The sequence below is a fragment of the Cibotium barometz genome, chromosome 30, assembly GCF_041138505.1.
Source record: "Cibotium barometz isolate CiBa-2024 chromosome 30, ASM4113850v1, whole genome shotgun sequence".
NCBI classification, from domain to species: Eukaryota; Viridiplantae; Streptophyta; class Polypodiopsida; order Cyatheales; family Cibotiaceae; genus Cibotium; species Cibotium barometz.
Window position 1 is genome coordinate 41,509,111 of NC_141075.1, and position 25,135 is coordinate 41,534,245.

Below are 25,135 nucleotides of genomic sequence, written 5' to 3' on the forward strand. Positions count from 1 at the left end.
GCTCCCAGAATTCATGTAAGTTAGAAATCTTACTTTTTCTTATTCTTTTAATTGTTTTCTAAATTGTTTGTTATCTTAAAATGATAACCAAATGCTATGCCTTCTTGGAAAGGCTTTCCCCCTCTCTCATTCTTAAAATCAGCCCTTCTTTATCCTAGTTAAGTGATCTAATTGTTGGAATTAAACTTTTCATATTGTTTCTCTCTTAAAAGTGAAAATTGATTAGTTTAGAATGCTTTAAAACCAATTGGGAATAATTCCTAATGAGATATTTTTATCTCTCCTTCTACAACTGAATCAAAAAGTGAGCTAAACTGGTCCTATTCATCTGATGGACCATTATTGTGTTAAGGATATGAATGAACTATTTTCTGATAATGAGTTATGTATGTTTCTTCTTATAGAAGGGATCTTTATCCCAAGATTCTAAGAGGGTTGACCAAACTTTAAGGAACCCCAGAATCATTTGGATCTAAAGTTTAACTCCTTTCAGATTTGAAGTGATCTTTTCACCTGAGTGTTTTGGTTAAGTTGGAAAAAGGAACTTAATAGGGAATTTTCGTATTGATAGGATCATTGATCAAGGTCGTCGTGGTAGAATTGTTAGCCCCAATTCATAGCTCACCCCAATTGGGGAGGATAATCATCCACATCTAGTTGCAACTCATAGCTCACTATGAATGGGGACTTTGAAAATGCTCCTCTCACTAGATCTCATCCCTATTGGACTTGTCTAAGGCTAACCCTTATTGGGAATTTGTCTAATTCTCCTCTCACTAGACCTCATCCCTATTGGAGACTTGTCTAAGGCTAAAGTCTCAACATGGCAAACACCATTCAAACTAGTCTATGGGCTGTTGGAGGCAGTAGCGCCCATGGAATTTGTGGTTTCCAGTTCGAGAGTGGCAATCCAAGAAAAGCTACCAATGGAAGAATCCTAGTAGCACAGAATACAGGAGCTCCTAGCCTTAGAAGAAGAAAGATAACTTAGCTCTCTAAAGGCGGAGATAGTGCAGCACAGAAGAAAAGCTTGGATTGACAAGCATCTCAAACACAAAATTTTTAAGCAAGGAGACCTTGTATTGGTATACAACTCCAAGTTGGGATCACACCCTAAAAAATTCAAAATCCGATGAATAGGACCATTTATGGTGAAAAACCTAATCAGTCAGAATGCCTTCACATTAGAAAACCTAGATAGCATGCCTTTTTTCCAAAATAGTGAACAGCTTCAAGATGAGGAAATACATGGGCCAACCAATGGAAGTTAAACCAGAAGAAGAAGAAGCATAGGACAAGCAGTTGGTGGTCCGGAGGATCCGATGTGGCATGATCTCACTAGGTGGACAATGACGCAGAAAATCCAAAAAATAACAAAGCTACAAAGGAATTCCATAGGGGTGGCTAGTCTGGCAAAAGAACACAATTTCGCAATAAATCAAGGCCAAGATAGCAAAGAAGCAAGCGACCAAGTGTACGCCAGCTAGATCCATGTCAGCAATGCGAATTGCCACGATGTCGGCATAAGTAACATGAAGGACAACAGTCACACAACGACATTAAAATTCCACGTGCAATAGTAAGACGTGAGGCAGCGATCAAACTTTAATGCCTTTACGCTAGGACTGCGGGGAAGATACAAATTAGGAGTCAAATCACATCAAGAAGTGGGAGGTCAAAAATGACAATGCCGCAAGAAAGGAAGGAAAAAAGGAAAAAGCATAATAAAAAAGTGCGGAAGGATCCAAACACACATACTCTCAACCTGCTTTCTTGTACACAGCTCTCTCACCAACTCACAACGCTCTCTCAGAAGGCAAAGCTATGCCAAAGGTCAGCAAGAGCCTACGGCCAGAGAAAAGCCTTTGCATGCCAATGATGATTCCCGATATGAGGAAAAAAGAACACCAGGAGTGGGCCAGGAAGTGTGGCTTTGAAAAGCTACTCGATCGCCAGTGGGAGGATCTTTAGGACCTCGAGGACGGGGGCAAACTCATCAACTAGTTTCTTGAAATGAACACTGTGCATGTGGAAGGGAAGGAACTTATCACGATCTCGGAGCTTGTAGTGCACCGTGCACTAGGGTTGCTGATGGACGGAGCATTAGACACAAGCATAAAGCCCAGAGTGGAGGAGGAGATTCCCAAAAGAGGCAACATGCATCAAGTTAAGGATGTGGTAGATGAGACTAGGCCAGAGAAGTTTGTTTTCTTTTTATAGAATGTAGTGCTAAAGCGGCAATCATAAAAACAACAAAGTCTAGACTTAGCAAGTTCTGAGACCAAGCCCTGGAAGCCCTACTAGAAATTTAGGAGAAATGGCTTGCAAGGCTCAAAAGGTCATCCATGACCTAGATGAAGATTATGACACAAACAAAGAGCAGCAGCAATAGTAGCAACAATAATAACAACAACAACATCAACAGAACAGCAGCAGCAATAGCCTACAGGCCATAGCCTATAGGCCAGGGGTCCCCCAAACCAAACCCTTCTAGAAAGGACAAGCAAGCAAAAGACAAGGACCAGAACTTGGTGCTAGCCCTGAAGGCCACCGCTTGAAAGGTAGCTCCCTGCTGGGAGAAGGAGGCTAAAAAGCTAGCAAAAAGAAATCAAGAATTACACCAAGAATTGCAAGATGCCACACTTTCCCAAGAGCATGCAGAGATCTTGAGAGAAGCCATGGAGGATAGAGACAAGGCTAAGACACAAGCACAAGAATACAAAGAAAATATCGAGAGGAGAACCAAGTTTGAAATCGACACAATCAATGAACTGAATATGCTAGAATTAGAGATGTAGCACTGTCAAGAGAATAAGGCTCAACTCAGAAGAGAAAGGCCTAAAGATTGGATAGAGTAAAAGACTGCACCCTTGAAGGAAATAGAGGCGTGTCTAGTGGTGAAAAGGGTACGTTAGACCCAGAAGGCCAGACTGCAGTGGGTGCTGGACTATGTGAAGCAAAAGAAGAGGCCACCAGGCTACAAGTAGAACTCAGAGCGGTGAAGGATGATGTGGAATTAGCCACGAACAACGCGAAGATGTTGCCAGAGCTGGTGTGCCAAGGAAAGAGTGTAGAGAGCTGCTGGCTGAGGTCCATAAGCTACAGGATGCCAACCAAGATCTAAACAAAGAAAATGTGCACCTGAAAGACATGCTAGCAAGTTCAGTAGCCTTGTGGGCCATCACAGATAACCCCTTCTTTGAGGCCTCCCTTGTTATGTTCTCAGAACTGTTGAAGGCTAACAAAGAACTGCCAACATACTTTCAGAGCGAAGATATAATAAGGTCTATACTGACCAGGAAACCCCTTCCTCCGAAGCATCCATGCTCTCAATACTTGTTCTCTTAGACTCCAAAGGGAAGGAAGATGTTGGCACCAAGGATGCAACCACTAACCAATGTCGATGTCTGGAAGTGAGGCACCAGAGATTCAGATGCATAGAAGACACAAAGCCCACTTCCAGAACATCTGTCAGAATACGAAGAAGCCACACCAGTCGAGTGGAGGCCTATCCCCATGGTAGAAAAGGAAATTCTAAGGCAAATCCCACTTTGACTGGTAGTGAGAGTTTTTGACTTGAAAACTCCGCAAACCAACAACAGAGGTCTTGGGTGCTTAGAAGAGTAGGCAACAAGGCTGAAAAGAGGATGCAGAAGCATGCTACTTACTTAGATAATGTATACATTCCGGACTATACTCCTTCGAAAATGTTCATAAGGTTTAAAGATGAATTTGTCAAGGGAACAGGTTCCGGAGCAAACACTCTAGCACCGGGTGTGCTAGGTGTTGCACCTAGCAGCTCAGTGGCAATATAGTGCATAGTTGGACCACTTCCCACGTCGTGAGCACCACCTCGGTAATGTACGTGTGAAGGTGACTAGCTGTAACTAGCAGAATAGTCATTACCAAGATTAAGAAGATAAAGCTTAAAAGAGTGGCTAATCACTACTGCAAGGAGGTTGCATGCTGCTAATACCTCACATATAATAGCTGATAGCTAGTAGTAGTGAGAAATCAAACATGGTCATAGTCCTTAGGAAGTAGTAGTCTCTATGTCGAGTAGTTGCTCTCTAATGATCCTGCAATGATTCTAAAAGTAATCTAGTAAAAAAAGATCAATGTTACCGTTCATTATGTCTCTGTGTTACTCTCTGTAATGTGTTGAATAAGAGTGCTATGTCTCTGTTTTAATAAACATGTTGTGCACTAGAGAGAGAGAGTGAGAGAGTTATGTAGCAAAGTGAGAGCAAAGTGAGAGTGTGTGGAGTTCTAAAGCGGAGCGATGTTCTGAGTGTCCCCATGACCACTCTAGAGATGGTGTTCAAATCCAGAAGCTCTGGTGGGTGGCTACTCGTCTCCCATGACATTGCCTGACTAGTCTATTACTTCAGACCACTGTCTTGCCATTCCGCCAAAAAGAGGGAAATCGATGAGAAACATGCATGCACAACAACAACAATCAATTCTTTGTCATAATTGCTATGATTAATCTCATATGGTTTCAATTTCCTACTCTCAAAGGCAATAGGATGATTGTCTTACATAAGTACATCATCGATTCCATGTCCACTAGCATCAGTTACTACCACAAAGAATGGTCTAAGAAAATCAGGTAGTGTCAATACAAGTGCATGTGTAAGTATGTACTTAAGAGCATTAAAAGATTTCTGATGCATGTCAGTCCACTGGAAAACTTGGCTTTTTTCAACAATTCAGTCAAGTGATGCGCTTTGCAAGCAAAGTTTTTCACAAATCTCCTATAAAATGAACATATTCCAAGAAAAGATCTCAATTCATGAATGTCTTATGGTCTAGGCCATGTTCTAATGGTCTCTATCTTCTTAGGGTCAAATCTACCAGGTGGGATGCTACTAGGGATAATGTCTATGGTCTTTTGGTCCTCTCGAATTAGGCAAACTTGGTGGTAGCTCATTCATGAAACAATTCAAAAATTGTGAAATGAATTGTTCATGCAGTAAGTTCTTAGGAGTTGGTTTAGAAGCAGTAAGCTTGTTAACCAAGACTAAATAAGTCTTCTCCTTTTTCCTTATGGCTCGCTTAGCCTGGGTATGGCTAAGGAGTGCACATCCACCAGATTCCCTTAGTCCTTTAGAACAGACATGCTTACCACCATTGAAAACAAATAATAAATCATGAGAGTTGTAATCAATGCATGGGCTATGCTCATGTCTCCATGGCATATCGTGGATAACATCATATGAATGCAGGGGTGCAACGAGAAATGTGTGGGGTTGCTCATAAGGTGCAATGGATAATACAACAACATCTTTCACTTCCCTAGTGCAATTATATTTAGTTCCTTGGAATGCAATTTTAATCTTTTGTACTTAGAAGGAACAACAAGATCATGCACAAGCTTTTCGGAAATAAAATTGTGTGTACTACCATCATCATGCAATATACTTACTTCCTTGCCCTTAATTTGGCCTTTCATTTTAAGAAGCATATGAGGAGAGATTTTCTCTTTGATGAGTTAAGGTATACCTAGATCATTGTATTCATCTTCTTGTTTGGAATTACCCTCTTGCCTGAGAGAAAAATCATCATCGTCCTCATCATCTTCACCATCGATCATGTCGACTCGGGTGGTGGGTTGCTTCTTATTCTCCGAGAAATCGATTGCAATGTGTCCGCATTGTCCGTAATTATAGCATCTTGTAATTTTAGGTATGGAAACCTACTTTGGCATCACATCTTCACTCTTCTTCTTATTGTTGTTGATACCTCATTTGTCATTGTTAGAAGCTATGCTTTTATTCACATTGGTATTCCTGTCAAACTTACAAAAAGGAGCATAATTTTTAAATTTGTTAGTATGAGACTCCTATGGTGGTTTGTTCTCCCTTGGTGCTCCATTCTTTTGCTCACAATTGTGGGCCAAAGAGATAGTCGTGGTGTAGAGAGTGTGGTTGAAACATGTTGATCTCCATTCTAAGTATCGGCTTCAATCTGGTAATAAATTTTTGGTTTTGATGCCTCGATTGCACTCTCTTGATGGCTTGAAGTTGGATAAGTGTTTGCTAACATTTATCCACGTACATTTGCACAATTTCTTTATCAAGTGTTCAGGGCTTCCACTTGCATACATCAAAGTTTGCCATATTGACGGACTAATTGAAGAGGCTTCTTCAACAACTTTTCGGAGATCCCTCCAAGCTCAAAAAGCCACTAATGGATCTCTTATGTCTTCCAAGATATTTCATTGTGGTCCAACACATGTTCCACCCATGTGACTAACACAATTTGCCACTCAATCATCTTCTACACTAAAATAATATCGCCAGTGCATGCACACAACTAATTAAACACATTAATCCTGACTATATCATACCAGTGCACACAACTGATTAAACATATTAGTCCTAAAAAATGATATAAATAAAAGATGCACCCCATACACAAATACTAACCCGATCTACATACTTCACATATGGAATTCAAATAATGGCATCACCCACATTTCTATGTGAAAGCAATGATTGCATGGGCGTCCCCACTTGACCATAGAGTTCATGAGACTAACAAACCCAATTATCAGCTCCCAAAGCATAAAAAGGAGAAAATGAATCCTAAGGTAATGTAGAGCAACAAGGGCCGTAGCAGCCAAATGAGATGCATATTGAGAGGCAAGGCATGTTCGACTACTATCAACAAGAAATCACACTGGCTACATGCTCTTTAAGTAATGCATGACCCATGGCAGTAGAGCAATATGGGAAATTGTGGCTGTTGAATCCGATTAAATGTTAGCAAAAGCAGAGGATTGATTTAGAGCCCAAATAGGCTCAACTGAGTTAGTAATAAATAGAGAATGTGAGCACTATGAACAAAGGTAATGTATAAAATGTGTCCACCACTGAATGCTAATATATCTAAAAAATAACTCATGTGTCAATGGACAAGCTGACAAGGTGGATTTAGTAAACCCGGCCAAAAATGCTAATATAACAATTAGTCAATTGGGGGAAATAGGGCATACATCCAAGTAGACGATGAGAGTTTAAGGCAACCTCTCAGTATGGAAAAATAAAGAAGATGTGTAATCCCACACAGATTAAGGCAGAGGAACCCTGATTTATGCATAATGACAAGGTAACTAAGCTGAATAATGTAATAATCTTACTACAGTGGCATCCATGTGAATGAGCTGCAAAGATGAGGTGACTCAAACAAGGATATGGTTCAGCATAAGTAATACCTCCAACAAGTAAAACATCGCAGCATACAGGTATGTTTCCAAGAAAGAGCACACATGAGAGGTCAAGTACATAAGTGACCACATACATCACCATTAGTACACAAGTGACCACATACATCACCATTAGTAATACACAGCGTGTGTCACCCCTCAAATGCACTTGCTATAAAGCATAGTGCGCTGAGGACTAATCATCATTAGTACATAAGTGACCACATACATCACCATTAGTAATACACAGCGTGTGTCACCCCTCAAATGCACTTGCTATAAAGCATAGTGCGCTAAGGACTAATCATCATTAGTACATAAGTGACCACATACATCACCATTAGTAATACACAGCGTGTGTCACCCCTCAAATGCACTTGCTATAAAGCATAGTGCGCTAAGGACTAATCATCATTAGTACATAAGTGACCACATACATCACCATTAGTAATACACAGCGTGTGTCACCCCTCAAATGCACCTGCTATAAAGCATAGTCCGCTGAGGACTAATCATCATTAAGATCAATGTCAGGTATAGCACCAGGTGACAATCTTGATTTAGACTCAAGCTACCAATCAACATCTGATAAGGGCAAAGGAGGCAAATCACTGTATGTGACTGTTAAAGCATAACCATCATGTGCGAAATTGGCTTCCTTTGCATTGTCAGCCGTGGTGGCAGCAAGAACTTACTGTTTCTTTTTCTCCACACTCTTTTTCCACTTATAGCAATCCTCAATGATATGACCAATTTTCCAACAATAGTTGCATCTCTTCTTCTCAAATTTTCCCCCTTCGGAATCAGAAGAATTTGAATGGGCTAGTGCCTTTTACCCTTAGGTTTAGCACAAGAAGGAGCCCCAGATTTCCCTTTGCCATAGTGGGAGGTAGCAAAAGCATGATCGAAAGTAAGCATGTTGTTTCGATTGGAACGAGACTGCTCTTTCTAGAACAAGAGAGCTACCAACTCATTAAAGGTATACAAATCCGAATTCCTCTTTGTAAGAAGGCAGAGAGTGGTAGCAAATCCCTGATATGATTCAGGTAGGCCATTGAGAACTATAGAGACAAGTGAACTTTCAGGAATGAGTTCATCAATATTGATCAACTGCTCTCTCAGATCCTTGACACATGTAAAAAAATGCATCCATAAATTCACCCTCAATCAGATGCTCCAAGTCAAGCTTTTTCCACAGATAGGCAACTCGAGCTTCATTGCAGATTTGATATAGAGGCAAGTATATCCCATGCACCCTTAGCATAAGTACATGAACGGATGTGAGGAATGACTTGTTGTTTTTTGTAGATAAGAGAAACCAGGGCATGCACATGTGCATATTTAGCATCCCATTTGAACTGTTCATCAGTTTTATGGACAGAATGGGTGCAGGCGGTACAATCCCACTGGAATCAGATTCACTGGTTCCGAGAGTGGAAACCCCTAACATGCTAGCAACAGATGTAGGACCAGTAGGCTGCTATAAGTTAGCTCCTGAGACATACACCCACAAGTACTTTTCCACCAACTCATCATGTATGCCCACATGGGATAGTTGTTTCCATCCAACTTGTCCTCAACCGACATCATGCCAAACAACTCATTGATGTTTTTGGACATGTTGCACAACAAAGGAATGTACAAAAACTAAAGCGTAGCTAACATAGGAAGGACCTGTAAGGGAGTTAAATTACTTTAAATCTTTGTAGAGGGATGTGTAAACTCACCAGAAGCAGGTTGAGGAATCCACATGTGCAAAAATCAGATGAAGAAGCAACAAGTAAGAATTAGCTAACCGAATTTGAAGGTCTGATGTGCTGACGTGGAGAGAGCATGCCCGAATTAGATGGAAGTAGACGTGGAATCAATAGATTTGATGTGCTGACTGGAGAGAGCATGCCTGAATTAGATGGAAGTAGACGTGGAATCAGTAGATTTGATGTGCTGACTGGAGAGAGCATGCCCAATGCAGATGTAGAGACAGATCCGAAGTTGACAAGAAATGAGCAAGATGAAAGCGGATGTAGAATCAGCAAGTCTGACGTGGAGTCAGTGGGTCTGAAGGTGACATGGTGTCAATAGATTCGAAGCTAACCTAGAGTCAATAAGTTTGATGCTGACATGAAGTCAGCAATTCCGAAGAAGCAAACGTCTCATCAGTAGATTGGAGTCAACATACATGTAATTTGACTTTGCTAAAAGTAAACCCGATTAGAAAAGTAAACCCAACCAAACTGCTAAATGCTGATAGCTCAAGATTAAAAGCTAATTAGTGAATTTGAAGCCGCAATGGCTGAAATGTCAAGCGCTGAAAGCTGATTGTGAATGCTCAAAGCCAAATGGCTAAAATGCGGAAAGCCTGAAGCCAAATGACTGAATGTCATAAGCCACATGCCAAATGCTCAAATCTGAAGTCAAAATGGCTAAAACTTTCAGACCTTATAGATGAGACCATACCTTATATAAGAAGTTAGTAGCAAGTATGTGAGTGTTAAGATACATCTGAGGTACTCTTACCAATACGACATCATTAATACCGTGAGTAAGACCCTCAGTAGCTTTTGAAACTCAAATTGAGTGGGTAATTTAGACACCAAAAGCAAAATAGGGTAATGTTTTTCTCTTGGTTCAGGAAGCATTTCTTGTATCAGTAAGAAACAGCACACTATTGCACTCTCAATGACAAAGGCTAAGTAAAAAGCTACATGCTTTGGATCGGCAAGAAACATCCCACTATTCCACTCTCATTGGATAGAGGCTAAGTACAACTACATGCTTTGCATCATGTGAGGTATTATTGCTAAAGAGGATTTTGTAGGATAGAGGTGTAGTATGCTTTTGTAGCCTACAACACTGCAGCAGCATGGCAATTGCTCAAAATCCTATATTTTATGCTTTTACAAAAACACATTGAGATTTAGTATCACTTTGTACATGAGCTCATCATGTTCAAGGAGGTCAAGATTCATCTATTTCTACTACTGACAATAGAGAATTATGCACACATCTTCATGAAGGCTTTTTAGTAGGGACTAGATGGTAGACTTTAATCTTAGACACCCTCCTAACATTGCAGACCCAAAGTGGGCCCAAGATGATAAGCCCAAATGGTTATGGAAGTATGCACCATGGACGATGGCACTGACTAAATGACCATTGGTCATGTCATGATTGCCCTACATCATCATGCCTATATAGATACATGACCAACCCCTTCTCAACATAGTTTAGTAATCAAATTATTTGCAAGCTTACTCCCTAGCTTCTACTAGTATATAACCTCCATCTTAGAAATTTTGGATCAGCCCATCAAATCTCCCTTCATAGGAGCACATGGGTGCGAGGCTTTGACATCTATTACATCACTTCAATAATACACTACTCTTCTCTATCTTTGTTGTTGTACAATTTGAGTTTAATAGTTTTGTGTCGTGAGAGATTCTTGTGAGTGCTCTTTACACATTATCTACACGTACTGTTTGCATGTACTGTCTACACATGCTCTTTGCTTGAGAGATCCTACTTCTTGTGAGTGATTTCTACACATTTTATGCACGTTGTATCCTCTTACATTTGGTTATGAAAGGAAGGGCTAATGGTTGACTTGGAGGAGGAGGAAGTTGGGGCATTGTGGGTAAGCAATGCATAGGTAAGCATTGCAGGTAAGCAATGCATAGGTGAGGATACTATAGGTGTCATGATCGACACATGCATAATGAGCAAAATGCCTAACCCCTTGCACATAAGCAATACATAAGTGAGGACACTATTAGGTGTCACGACCCACACATGCACAATGAGCATAATACCTAACCCCTTGTGGGAAATGGGATGCTTATCCCTGTAGACCTAATTGGTAACTCACTTCACAATAGTAATCAATGCGATCTCTAATATATGTGAGCTCATTGCCTCAATAGTCATGTCATTTATAATTTTGTTCATTTTCTCAACTTCAAGATGTGGGGGGATTTGAAGTCTCCAATGGGATGTGTGAAATGAGTGGAATTAGGTCTCGTTTTATCATGTTATCATCTAAATGGATTGCATGTTTGCAACATTGATCAAAAGATTCAGGATTTACAATGATGATCAAATCATGTAAATGGTTCATTTTTAGACCCAAGAAAAAATGATCTTTCATTTTTAGATCCAAGAGAAATCAATCTTTCAATTGATAACTGCTCAAATTTTCCCTCTCCTTACATCTAGAGTTCAGGTACTTCATGTACGTAACATATCTCTTAGATATTCCTATGGCTTTCTTTCTATTCATTACGATTCCCCTCAGACGTAAGGTGAGAACCCAACAATAAATGGTGATTTCACAAAGTTGAAATAGACATCTACTTCCAATTTTAGTGAGAGGACCCATTTCTTGCCTTGTCATCTCTTAAGGCGTGCATTTTAAAGGCATGTGCCTTTGTGGGGAAGTTTACATTTCCAACAACCTCTGCGAACTTGCTCAAATATTTCAAGATGTTGAATAGGGTCGCCGTTCCATTATATTTGGTCATCAACTTGGAAATTTTAACCTGCTTTGGTTCTTTAGGCTCTAGGGTTTATGTAGGTGGTAATAGCAACAACCCCCCTTCCTATCTTGTGTGCCTTCCAAAGGATATCTTCTCTAAATACCAAAAGAGATGGGGTAGGTGTTGATTAAAATCCCAACTCATACGGATGGATTGGGCCATGAAAACTATGGCCCTACACATTACGCTATACTGGTCCAAATGGGGGCACCAAAGCTATATACATTGGTCGGTGTGCACCTCAAGTTCCTTGAGAACTTGATGAGGTCCAAAACAATGGTCTTCGTCCCTCTTGGTTTGTGAATAAGGGTTGTGATAACCCTTGTAATAATTGAGCATGGAAAGAATCCCAACACAAAGTTGAAGCTAATATAGTTGGGGGGGCTCTGGTGGGATATGGGACATATGTGGCATTCTTTGGATTTGTTATCCTCCTTCCAAATCCATATTTAATAGTGTATTATCAAACTAGAAGCTAGATAATGTGATGGACTAGCCATATCATATATGTGGGTTGCTTTTTATATGAGTGTTAGCTCTTTAAAGAGGCTTTTAACTCTCTTACAATAACCCAAATATAGCCACGTAACTAGACACTTCCCAAATATAGCTCTTTAAAGAGGTTTTTAACTCTCTTACAAATAACCCAAATATAGCCACATAACTAGACACTTCCCAATCCCTTAGAGATTCTTTTACTACAATAACCCAAATATAGCCACTTAACCATACACTTCCCAATCCCTTAGAGATTCTTTTACTACAATCTCTTTCAATAGCCTAAATATGGCCTTTACACTCTCTTACAATAAACTAAATATAGCCACATAACCAGACACTTCCCAATCCCTTAGTGATTCTTTTACTACAATCTCTTTCAATAGCCTAAATATGGCCACTTAAATAGACACTTTTGTGGTTTCCCTAGTCCCTTTAGAGATGTTTTTACCCAAATATGGCCACTTAAATATGATGTAGTATGGGTAGCTCACAATGGCCTTGCCACTACCTTATGGTAGCAAACCTCAACTTATAATAGATATTCATAAAAAGTACAAGACTGTAGAGCTTGTCAAGATAGTCAATTTACACCCTTGGATGATGAAAATGGACTTTTGGGTGCAAAATAGGGCTAAGAACAAGCTTCTAGAAAACTATGCAGATGGGACTTTCTCAATTTACACCCTAATGGACTTTTGTGTGCAAAAATAAGTTTATGGAAAACTATGCAGAGGGGACTTAAGAAAACTTTTTTCTCATAGGCAGTTTTCAAAGTTTTCTCATGCCTTGAGGAAAGGTTTCCTCATGGCAGTATCAAAAATGTGCTTATACATGATTTTGTCATATGATGATAGTGTGAAAGTTTGACCACTTCTATTGTGCTCAACTATGTCTAAGGTTGACCACTTCTATGATGCTCAACTGTGTCTAAGGTTGCCATAGTGAGACGATGTCAAAGGTTTGCTCATGTACATGAGGGAAAAATTTTCATAGCAAGTTTTATTGTACACTTACTCATACATGCATATCAAGTAGGCATGAAAGTTAAGTGATTATGTATATCATACATTGTGCCAACTTTAAGCCATATATAGTGTCAAACTTTTAGTAGTACATGGTGTCAAACTTTTAGTCATATATGGGTTCAAATAGCTCTCTCTCTCTCTCTCTCTCTCTCTCTCTCTCTCTCTCTCTCTCTCTCTCTCTCTCTCTTATGAGAGCTAGATAACCTTGTTCGTGTGAGGACATCTACCTTGTAGATCTAAGACATAGTGTGGCAACATGGAGAGGTCCTGCCTCATAGAAGTTCAACATTAGGTGGCATTACGCTTTGTTATGGAGGAGGATGGAACCATTATTGGATGAGGGGGATGGATATCATGACCCTAGTCTAGGATTTGGGAAATTTTTGTTTCATGCATACTACATTATATATGCATATGGGCCTACATAGTATATGTAGGCACTTCTATTTTTCCTTTCATGTTGCCTTGACATCTAGTTTACCCATAGATTACCTGGTCTCATAGACCCTTTGGGTCCTTAGTAGACATTGATATTCTCTCTCTCTCTCTCTCTCTCTCTCTCTCCATCCACAAGGGGAGGAAGTCTATGTGTGTGTGTGTGTGTGGGTGCGCACGCATCCTCTTTTCCTATCAAGCGAGCAACATGACTCACATATATGCAACACAATCTCTCTCGGACTCTTTTTGTTGAGACCAATGATACGAGCTTTCTTTCTCCCCCTCACAAGAGGATCATCCATGAGCCGGGTAGAGAGAAGGTCTATCACACGACTTCGTGTTGGTGGTGGTTGTGCTACAGAGGCATGGATTGAGGAGGCCATTAGGGGTTATGCAGAGGTGCTAAGGGAAAGGGGTAAGCCTATGCAATGTTGAGGTAGGGGGAGAGCCCTCTAGAGGGAGCAATGAGTTAGCCACCACTTCTTGAGGATTAAAAAGCTTTGAGCTTTTAATATAAGCTCACACAGTAGAGCACCCACTTAATTTATATACTACATGCACATTAGAGTGAATAGGAATTACACTCAAATGTGGTGTGAGTGGGGACGTGGGGATACGGTCATTTACTTAACGCGTGTGAGGTGCATGCCCCCCGTACGTTGGGTGGATGTCGTCTAGCATGTGCATGCACGCTAACAACCCAAATGGAGAGGGAATGGGCATAGGAGGTGGAAGAGAGCCTTGGCGGGTAGGGGACTGGGAGCCGAAGGCAAGCATAGAGGTGTTAAAAAAAGGGAAATGGAAAGAAGTTCTAGTTAGTGAGGGGGGATCAGGTTTAGCGAAACTCACACAAGGAGAAGCTAATCTGTACCTCAAGTGCCAGACATGCCTGAAATGTGAGGATGAAAAATGTGCTAGGAGAGAGGAAAGTAGGTTAAAATGGAAAACTTTTAATAACAAAAGAAAACTTGATAAACATCTCTTCAGATTGGCTGAGGTGAAAAACAACAAGGAAGTAATGGGACAGATGGGCAAGGGTTGGGGGGAATTGATTTGATTGCCAAAAAATGGGTAGAATTCTTAGGCTCTACCCTTAGAGTGAAAGAAGATTATTCATGCAGAAGGTTTCAAGGTGAGAATAAGCTGTTAGGACTGGTTAACAATAGAGTGGACATTGATGAGGCAAGTGGCTTGAGAGAGAGGTAGATGCAGATGAATGTTGGGTGGCCCTTATAAAGCTGGGGAGAGAGAAGTCTCCTGGGTGGGATGGCTTATCTATTGAATTTTTCATTGCCTTCTGGCCATCCTTAAAGGACTTGGCATGGAAAGTGTGCAGAGAGGCTTTTAACTCTAGTAACTTGGATAAGGATCTGAAAGAGGGGTTGGGGAGAGAGAAGTCTCCTGGGTGGGATGGCTTATCTATTGAATTTTTCATTGCCTTCTGGGCATCCTTAAAGGACTTGGAAAGTGTGCAGAGAGGCTTTTAACTCTAGTAACTTGGATAAGGATCTGAAAGAGGGGTTGGTGAAACTTATTCCCAAACAACCAGCATGTAATAGGCTCAATCACTGGAGACTCATCACTTTGTTGACTGTTATATATAAAATCCTAGACAAAGTCATTGCCCTAAGGATCACCCCTGTTCTTCACTAAGAGATAATATGGCTTCATAAAAGGCAGGTCAATATATAACAATATCTATGTAGCCATGCTAGGGAGGGATGTGGCCTTGAGAACCCATCGGAAGTGCATACTGTTGCAACTTGATCTAGAGAAGGCCTATGACAGGGTTAATTGGTCATTTGTGGCTAGGGTGATGGAGAAGCTGGGGTTTGGAGTTAGGATGGCTACTTGTATTTACACTCTTACGTTGGGAGGACACTCTAAACTATTGTTGAATGGGAGAGTGGTGGCGGGCTTTGAAGTGAATAGGTCCGTGAGGCAAGGTTGCCCTCTTTCTCCCTTGCTATATTTGCTATTGCATCCCATCCTTCTGATAATGGCCTTCGAAGATGCCTATTCACAAGGTAGGGTGGCTGGGCTGAAACTGAGAAATGGTGAGCAGCTGGTGATACATTACTTTTTTTGAAAGTAGATAATGACAATGTGAGACAAGCTTTGTCTATTATTCAGTAATTTGTAGAAGCTTTTAGGTCCAGATGCAATATACATAAGTCCAAGATCATAAGCCTATATTATGAGGATAATGATTTTGATTTAGAGAAGTGAGGATGTGAGGTTATAAGAGGGGACATATTGTTAGACACCTAGGGGTAGAGGTTACAAATAAACAATTGACTAACTGGGCTTTAGAGAGGTTTAGCTTGAAGCTGAAAAATGGGAGGGCATTAGAATTCCATTTCATGACAAGATAGCAATCTGCAATACTGTGCTACATGCCTACATTATGTTCTTGTGTCCTATGTTAGAGAGGTTTAGCTTGAAGCTGAAAAATGGGAGGGCATTAGAATTCCATTTCATGACAAGATAGCAATCTGCAATACTGTGCTACATGCCTACATTATGTTCTTGTGTCCTATGTTAGAGTTTGGGAAATGTCATTGGCAGAAGTGACCCCATAATTTCCTGTGGAGGAATGGGAAAGCTAATAAAAAAACTTTAGCCTACCTTGCCTGGGACAAACTATGTTTACCTAAGATTGAAGGAGGTTCTAGTATTTTGCATCTACCCTCTCAGACCACAGCAAGAATTGCTTTGCTCCTCCCTAAGCGTCTTCAGCAAGAGGAGACATGGACTAAGATGGTAAGGGAGTTAGTGGAAGACTCTCATATCCAATCAAAAGATAGGTGGTAGGGACTAGGATGGAAGACTCTCATATCCAGTCAAAAGATAGGTGGTAGGGACTAGGATGGAAGACTCTCATATCCAGTCAAAAGATAGGTGGTAGGGACTAGGATGGAAGGACTCTCATATCCAGTCAAAAGATAGGTGGTAGGGACTAGGATGGAAGGATAAGTTGCTCTCTTATGCCCCCCTAAAAGTCACAAGCTTACTCCTCTGTAGGATGCTATGCAGCAAATGGAAGGAGGCTTTAGGGCTGATGATCTAGGATGGATGTTGTAGAGCATCAGGGAACTCTTTGTTAAGTCTAGGAGTATGGTGGACTCACAAGTTTAACCCTCCTTTAGCCCTCCATGACATCAACTCTGCTAAGAAATTGAATAATAAAGGGCTAAGAAAGCTAGCAGGTTGTTGGGATTGGTTAGCAGTGGGGTGGAATGAGTTTGAATAGCTAGAAGAGGAGTTTGGACTTTCTTCAAGGGAAGGGCAATTGGTTAGGTAGGTATTGGATGAGGTACAGAAGGGTTGGACATCTACAGCTTTTGATGAATCCTGCTGGATTAAGGATTGGGCTTGTTATAATGGTGTAAAGCTGGATAAAGGGGCAACCAGGGACTTGTAGAAGGAGTTAAGGAAAAGTGAGGTGAATGTAGACTATTGTAATAAAATTTAGAGGGTAAACTAGAGTCCAAATAGCTAGAGGAGGAGATGGAAAGCAATATGGGAGACATGTATCTCTGTAAAATATCAGGTTTTCTTATGGAGGATATGCATGTGGGCCTTACCCCCATTGGGATCAAGCTACTTCAGAGAAACTTTATTAGGGGATGCTATCCCAGATGTAAGACTGCTTTGGAAGATGGGAAACATGCTTTCTGGGACTGCCTAACCATTAGAGGGACATGGGGAAGAATTGGGAAATGGGTCTATTATAGTATAGGAATCCAAGGTCAGTGGGGGGATTGGATCTTAGGGGGATGGGCAGCTAGTGATGGAGTTGTTGATTTAATCTTTAACATAATCAGGTTTTGCTGTTTGTGGGAGATATGGAATACCAGAAACTGTATAGTATTTAAGAAAAAAACCATTCTAAGGTTGGATGTGACAGAGTTGATGCACAAATGTATATAAATGTGTTGGTCTGTATATTATGTGAACAAGCTAAATAAGGATGAGATGACATAGTTAATCTAGGCTCTGTAAATTGGCATAGCTTGACCTCTATATCTTCTTGGGTGACTCTCATGCATACTAGGTAAACCTAACAGGTTATTTTTATGTTTCAGGGCTATACAGGGTTGGATATGAAATTAAAACCTTTGAAATTTGGGCCAAAAACAAAGAGGTGGTACCTTAAAAGAGAAGCAGACTGTCTACACCTATGTGGCTTTCATTGAGAACCCTGTGGGAACCAGACTTGTAGGAAAAGTATGGACCAAAAAAGGGGATGTATTAGGAGAGAGTCTCCCAAAGGTTGCACAATTGAAGCTATGATTGAAGCATGTATACAGCTGGGATATCAGATCTCTTGGGGGCAGTCATCCTTTGTGTTGGAAGATGATAGGTGGAGTTTAATATGGAGTCTACTTAACATGGATATGTAGAGTTTGTGGATGAACTTGTAGCTAGGATTGGAAGTAAAGCTATTTTTGGAATTATATCTATTACATATTAACCATGGACAACTTTGGGACAAGGAGAGGAGAGAAAAGAGAAATCCTGGAACTTGGAGCAATCGGGTGGCTGATTACAATGAGTCCCCCAGAAAAAATTTCAAACGCTTCATTGCTAGAGCTGACGCGTCATTGTTGGGGCCGCTTTGCCTCCCTTTTACATACCGCAGCAATGCGCGGGTCGAGGACTAGTATATATAAGTATTGTTCCCAAAAAGGAAAGAAAAGGAATTACACTCAAATGGAAGGTATGAAAGAACTACACTCCAATATTATATCGAACTAGAGAGAGAATAAAGCTAGATGACGTGATGAGAGAGAGAGAGAGAGACAAGATTAAGGTGTTTCACAATTATTATAATTAACATCTAGTGTAGGTACAGAGCGTCCAACCCGACGGCGTCGGCATTTCCTTTGAGGGGGTGTGAAAGGCGGCCATTACGCAGTAGCTCTTCGCAGTCGCAAGTGAAGAAGTGAGACAAACCTTTGTAACCGAACCCACAACGCCTGCTGCAGTCATGTCAAGACGTCGAATAGCCCGGCCTCTGCACAATCCCCTGGTAAGCAGAGCTCTCCCCAGTCTTTTCCCCGTTTTTTGACACACATAGTTACTTGGCATGATTTCCTAGGTCAAAAAATCTATTTTCTTCTGGTATATTCTGGCTCTGCAGATGTAGATACAGTGAATATAGGTACCCAATTGTGGGCTACTAACAAAAAACAAATTAGGTTCGAGATTTTTAATTTAGGTTTTCCACAAATGCATGCTTTGACAAGGCTCCCATACTAGAAGTCTCTTTTCTGGAAAAAAAAAGTCTCGCATACACATGCAAGGCAAGAGGGTGGTACAGCTATGCCACACTTGAATGAGAAGGCAACGCATTCTGCATGTTTTCTGTAATGTAACCATAGTGTAGTAGGTTTTGGCATGTGCTTGGATTTTGTCTAACCCCACCCTCTCTTCCCCCGGTGGAGGGGAGCCTGTACGGACAGTATTGCCGGTCGACGATGAAACACCCTTGCCCTTAATAGAGAATCTGACAGGAAGCGTGGAGTGTAAGACCCTAAAACACTCATGGCTGCAGTGTGACACCTCTAGCAGGTTGTTGCAATTTGGTAGGTTTGGTCTTCCTGTCCAAAGGCATTACAGCTTGTGGTTGCAAAACAGCCACAATACCAGCAGGGGGGCTGCGGGGATTTGAACATCTCTTGCCCCTACTCCTATGGTTAGTCCGATGTTAGGCTCCATCTGATAGGAGCCAGTGAGTTATGTGGCAATTTTGGCGAATAACCAATCGTTTCACAAATTCAAATTAGTCAGAGGTCGCTGATATGACTTTTTCAAGATTGAGGAGATGGTGGCTTTATTAGATCTTCTGGTTGACAATGAACCACCCTCGTTTATAGAGAATCTGACAGGAAGCATGGAGTGTAAGACCCTAAACACTGCTTGCCAGACATGGCTGCAGTGTGACACCTCTAGTAGGTTGTTGCAATTTGGTAACCACCTGGAAGGGGCTTGGTCTTCCCATCCAAAGGCGTTACAGCTTGCGGTTGCAAAACGGCCACAATACCAGCAAGGGCTTGGAGGGATTTGAACATCTCTTGCCCCTACTCCTATGGTTGGTCTGACATTAGGCTCCATCTGATAGGAGCCAGTGATTTATGTGGCAATTCCGATCGTTTCACAAATTCAAAGTAGTCAGAGGTCTTTGCTCCTTTGGATTCAGTTTGCTCATTTTCTTCATTAAAAGCCTATTAATCATGCCATAATCTTGGGTTAGATCTTTGGGCTTGTTGGGGAAAAGTATTTAAAAGTTTTATGTGAAGCAAAGTTATGCGCTGCTGTAGAGTAATGCTTTCAGTATTGTATGGTTTTGTAGCAGAGAGGTTTCTTTTCTGGATTGGGTTCGAGTGTACAAGGGCCAGGAAACCGTCAAGGTTCTGCAATCACTGCACCTGTGCTTTCAAGATCTACTGCATCCAGGTTGTACAGAATTTTTCAGGCACCATTTCAGAAGGCTGAATTCCCTTCACTTGCCAAGGATTCATTTGGCACCAGGGTGTCCTCAAGTGGGCAGAATGTGCGAATGCCTCTGCTGGGTGTTCCAGGACAGCAAAGGTTTTGCTCAAATGAGGCTCCAAGTAAAAGCGGTAAGTTTAAGAGCACTCAGGGTTGTATTCTGTAACCTGTTTGATTAGGTATTTTCATTGAGGGAGGAAGACAATATTTTGCGGAATTTTTACATAAAATTGTCCCTTTTGAACAGGATTTGAGAATTTTTACCCAAGAAAAAGGAGAGAGTTACCAAAAGGGCGAACTGCCCAGAAAGAGGAGTCAAGAAGTGGTAAGCTGCCTGCTGGGTTCATGCCCTGTAAACCTTGTAAGGCTTAATGGAAGCACCCACTCTTACGCACTGGTAATGTTAGTGGTGATGTCATGACACATAGTCCATGTTATGCACGATGGAGCGGATTCGAAGCTTTGTGAGTAGACTCTCATGGAGTCAGGATCACACTTTAGTTTTTCGTTAAGCTCAGGAAATAACTTGAAGTTCCCATTGGTATATCTTTCTGCGGTATTAGTGGACATTCAGATGTCTTTTGAAGTCTTTGTTTTAAGTTGTGGCCAGCTGGTTTATATTAATCCTCTCTATCCAAAGTGGTGCAATTTGCCCAACCAGCTACTCCGTGTGTGTCATGTGTGCGCATGTGCATTCTTTAGTGCTAGTCTTCATCATGGCTGAGTTTGCCTTTCACCACTGGGGATGTAACAGAAACTCAGTGTGATGGTTTATTTTATGAAGATTCGTCTACTAAGGTGACATATCTTAACTCATAGACCTCCACCTACTCTTGGGCGTTGATGATGTGAGTGGGGATGTCATAGCATGTAGTCAATGCTATGCATGATGGAGTTTATGATTTGAAGCATTGTTGAGCAGACTCTCATGGAGTCAAGATTGCACTTTGGTTTTGTTAAGTTTGGGAAATAACTCGAACTTTCATTGGTACACATGTCAGGCAATTAACAGTAAAAACCAGTATGCTTATGTCATGAGCATGGTGTGGTTATCTGTTTTGCAGATGGGTCAAAGTCGGACGAACAGAAAACTTTCCGTGAATCAACTACAACAGATCAAATACTATCCTTCATAGGAACTGCTGCAGGCACCTTTGCTGTGCTCTCTTTTCTGGCATTCAATCGAAGTGATGCTCAAGAGGTTATTTGAGATGCTTTATTTTTGCAAGCATGCACACACATGCATGCACGTGCATGTGCAGTGCGTGCATGCATGCATGTATACTTCCAGCATCATTGCCGTGCTTTCTTTGTATGTGAGTGCATGTGTTCGCATGTGTACACATGCTTGTGCTGTGTGTGGATGTATATATGTACACCCACACCCACACCCACACCCACACCCATTCACACCACACCTTAGGCTTGCTCACGTGCTCACGTGCTTGTGCTGTGCATGGGTGTGCATGTATGCACACACAAATGCATACACACATGCATGCATAAATCCAATCATCCATCAGTCTGTTTATACATGCATGCACTTACACACGTGCTAACACATGTGCAAACTCACTCACACACACATTTTCTTCTATGAAGTAACTTGTATTGTGTAGTTAATTTTGCAAATTTTTCTCCATTGCAGATCAGCTTTCAAGAGTTCAAGAACAAGCTTCTTGAGCCTGGATTGGTGCAACGAATCGAAGTTGTGAATAAGAGTGTTGCAAAGGTCTACATGAACGGGCGGCCTCTACCAGGCGATGATTCTGGGGCTGTCATTCCTACTACTCATCCTAAGTACTTTTTCCATATTGGAAGTGTAGATTCTTTTGAGCGGAAGCTTGAAGAAGCCCAGGAAGCATTGGGGGTTGATCCACATGCCTATGTCCCTGTCCTTTACGTAAACGAACTCAGCTGGCAACAAGAGTTGATGCGGTTTGCACCGACAATCTTGATAATTGCAGGGTTTATATACCTGTCTCGCCGAATGCAGAGTGGTCTGGGAATGGGCGGGGGTGGGAGTGGTTTTGGTGGTGCTCGTGGACTGTTCAGTGTTGGCAAGGCACAAGTCACAAAACTCAACAAGCATGCCAAAGATAAGGTTTGATGGAAAAGGCGTCAATTCAATATGAAGAGCTCATATGGGATATAGTTATTTGTATGGATTCATGAGGCTTTTTAAAAGCTTTTTATTTTGGCCTTTCAGGTCTTGTTTAAAGATGTTGCAGGATGCGATGAAGCAAAGCAGGAAATTATGGAGTTCGTGCACTTCTTGAAGAGTCCCAAGAAGTATAAGGAGCTTGGTGCCCAGATACCAAGGGGAGCGCTTTTGGTCGGTCCTCCAGGCACTGGGAAAACTCTTCTTGCCAAGGCAACGGCAGGAGAAGCTGATGTGCCGTTTCTATCTATCAGTGGCTCCGACTTCATGGAGATGTTTGTGGGCGTCGGCCCCTCTAGAGTCCGAGACCTTTTCCTGCAAGCAAGACAGTGTGCCCCTAGCATCATATTTATTGATGAGATCGATGCCATAGGCCGAGCCAGAGGTCGGGGAGGCTTTGCTGGGGCAAATGATGAAAGAGAAAGCACATTGAACCAGCTTCTTGTCGAGATGGATGGGTTCGGGACTACTTCTGGGGTGGTTGTACTTGCTGGTACCAACAGGCCGGACATTCTGGACAAGGCGCTACTCAGGCCTGGACGATTTGATAGGCAAATATCTCTTGATAGACCGGATATCAAGGGGAGAGAACAGATTTTCCGAGTACATTTGGCAAGGTTGAAACTTGACAAGGTGGCAACCTTCTATTCTGAGCGATTAGCTGCCCTTACGCCAGGTTTCGCTGGGGCTGATATTGCCAATGTGTGCAACGAAGCAGCCCTCTTTGCAGCAAGAAAGGAACAAACACGAGTATGCATGGAGCATTTTGAGGCAGCAATTGATAGGATTATTGGTGGCCTTGAAAAAAAACACAAGGTTCTCTCTCTCTCTCTCTCTCTCTCTCTCTCTCTCTCTCTCTCTCGTTGGGAGTGTTGGCACAGCAATTTACGCATCGGGCTTCCAATCCCAGGTTCAAGTCCCCTTGCACATCATTGCCTTTATACTTATATGGATCATGATTTGTATTGGGCTGCTAGCTTGGCTATGACATCAAAAGGACTCTTCTCTGTGGCTCTCTTTCTCTCTCCCTCTCTCTCTTACTATATATATATATATATAACTATCTATCTATCCTATCTATCCCTCCCCCAGCCTTTAGGGTTTTCGACCGCTGAAGATTCTTTCCATGCTTTCTGTTTTGTAATATGGTTATGTTGTTAAGTGGCTCTTCTTGCACCTTTTTCTCACTCAGGTTATAAGCAAGGAGGAAAGGAAAACAGTTGCATTTCATGAAGCAGGTCATGCAGTGGTAGGCTGGTTTTTAGAGCATGCAGAGCCATTATTGAAAGTCACCATAATTCCGCGAGGTACTGCAGCTCTAGGTTTTGCACAATATGTACCTAATGAGAACCTCTTGATGACCAAAGAGCAATTGCTGGACATGACGTGCATGACTCTTGGAGGTCGAGCATCTGAAGAGGTAAAAGGGTTATTTCAAAAGCTTTTAAAAGGCTTATAAATTACAGAGTTTCAGGTGGTCTTGTCGGAAAAGAAGGATAATGCTAAATTTTTTAACCAGGTCTTGCTGGGAAGGATCTCAACAGGTGCTCAGAATGACCTTGAGAAAGTGACCAAAATGACTTACCAACAGGTTGCTGTGTTTGGGTTCAGCGAGAAGGTTGGCCTTCTCTCATTCCCTCAAAAGGAAGATTCGTTTGAAATGACCAAACCTTACAGCAATGCAACGGCAGAGATAATTGACAAGGAGGTTCGAGAATGGGTTACAAAAGCATACGAACGCACCTTAGAGCTTATTAGGAGGCATCGAGATGGCATAGAACAGCTTGCACAAGAGCTTTTGAAGAAGGAAGTTCTTCACCAGGATGACTTGACAAAGATTCTAGGTGAAAGGCCATTTAAGAGTGCTGAGTTAAGTAACTATGACATGTTCAAGCTTGGCTTTCAACACCAAGAAGGTGATACAGAAGCCGGGCCGCAGCAAGAAGATATCAAGCAACAGGATGATGGGTCACAGCCAACATCAGATGAAGGAACCCCTGCAGTTTCTTAATAATCTGTGTATTTGGATGTAGAAGATTCTTCTCAGTCGAGTTCCTCAACAACTCGTGTCTTTCTGCCACCTGCAAGAGCCAAGCATAGGAGATTATTGGAGAGAGCAAGCATATAGGAGATTATTGGACTTTTTGTGTAGTTCAAGTATGCCCTAGGCCCCTTCAAAGCCTCCACCTTCTCTCCTTTGAGTCAGACAGCACCCAAGAAAAGGACTTTAAACTTGCTCTTTTTGTTGCATCTCTGGATACATGATGAGACTAAAAATCCAAATGTATGACATGATAGTAACCGAGACATCAACATTTTTTTAGTGTCCTCTTTCGATGTGTATAGTTACTGGGGATATACTTGATTATTGCTTTGGAAGAACTTTTTTTTCCCCACAAATTTATGTATATATCTGAGGTCTAAAATCCTTTTTGTGCACACAAGAACTGCCAACTGTTACCTTTAACTCAATTAAGGTACTATTTTAAAAACATGATTGCTCATCTTCAAGCCAGTTAAAATTTTGGTTTGTCATTGTGATATAATTGGAGGGCCCTCATAGGGATCTGTTGTACTAGGACAAGATCCATTAGTCAGCCTTTTGTGGGTGGGTGGTGGGGCTGTGGATGAGCTCGATTGCTTGTCCATGAGCAGCACACCCCTGCCTGTCATCATGTTTTTGGATAGCAGGGATGGTGGGGCTGTATGTGCACTAAGCCTAGAGTTGTTTCACTGTGTTTTACCTTCTTTCTACATCTTGTGGGCAATA

At 41.6% G+C, this 25,135-nt stretch overlaps 1 protein-coding gene across 2 annotated transcripts; it reads left to right on the plus strand.

Annotated features, from left to right (window-relative positions):
* The first annotated feature begins 18,547 nt into the window (after nt 1-18,547).
* Nucleotides 18,548-24,802, plus strand: LOC147621499 (ATP-dependent zinc metalloprotease FTSH 8, mitochondrial-like). 2 transcript variants are annotated; one of them, XM_086824254.1, is made up of 8 exons: nt 18,548-18,741; nt 20,065-20,335; nt 20,452-20,529; nt 21,269-21,405; nt 21,853-22,308; nt 22,414-23,181; nt 23,558-23,785; nt 23,885-24,802. In XM_086824254.1, exons 1-8 carry the CDS (start codon nt 18,700-18,702, stop codon nt 24,374-24,376), a joined length of 2,472 nt encoding a protein of 823 aa, XP_086680380.1. In that variant the 5' UTR covers nt 18,548-18,699; the 3' UTR covers nt 24,377-24,802. The 2 variants fall into 2 exon arrangements, with proteins under 2 accessions (XP_086680380.1, XP_086680381.1); XM_086824255.1 differs by having other exon boundaries at nt 20,068-20,335.
* The last annotated feature ends 333 nt before the right edge of the window (nt 24,803-25,135 follow it).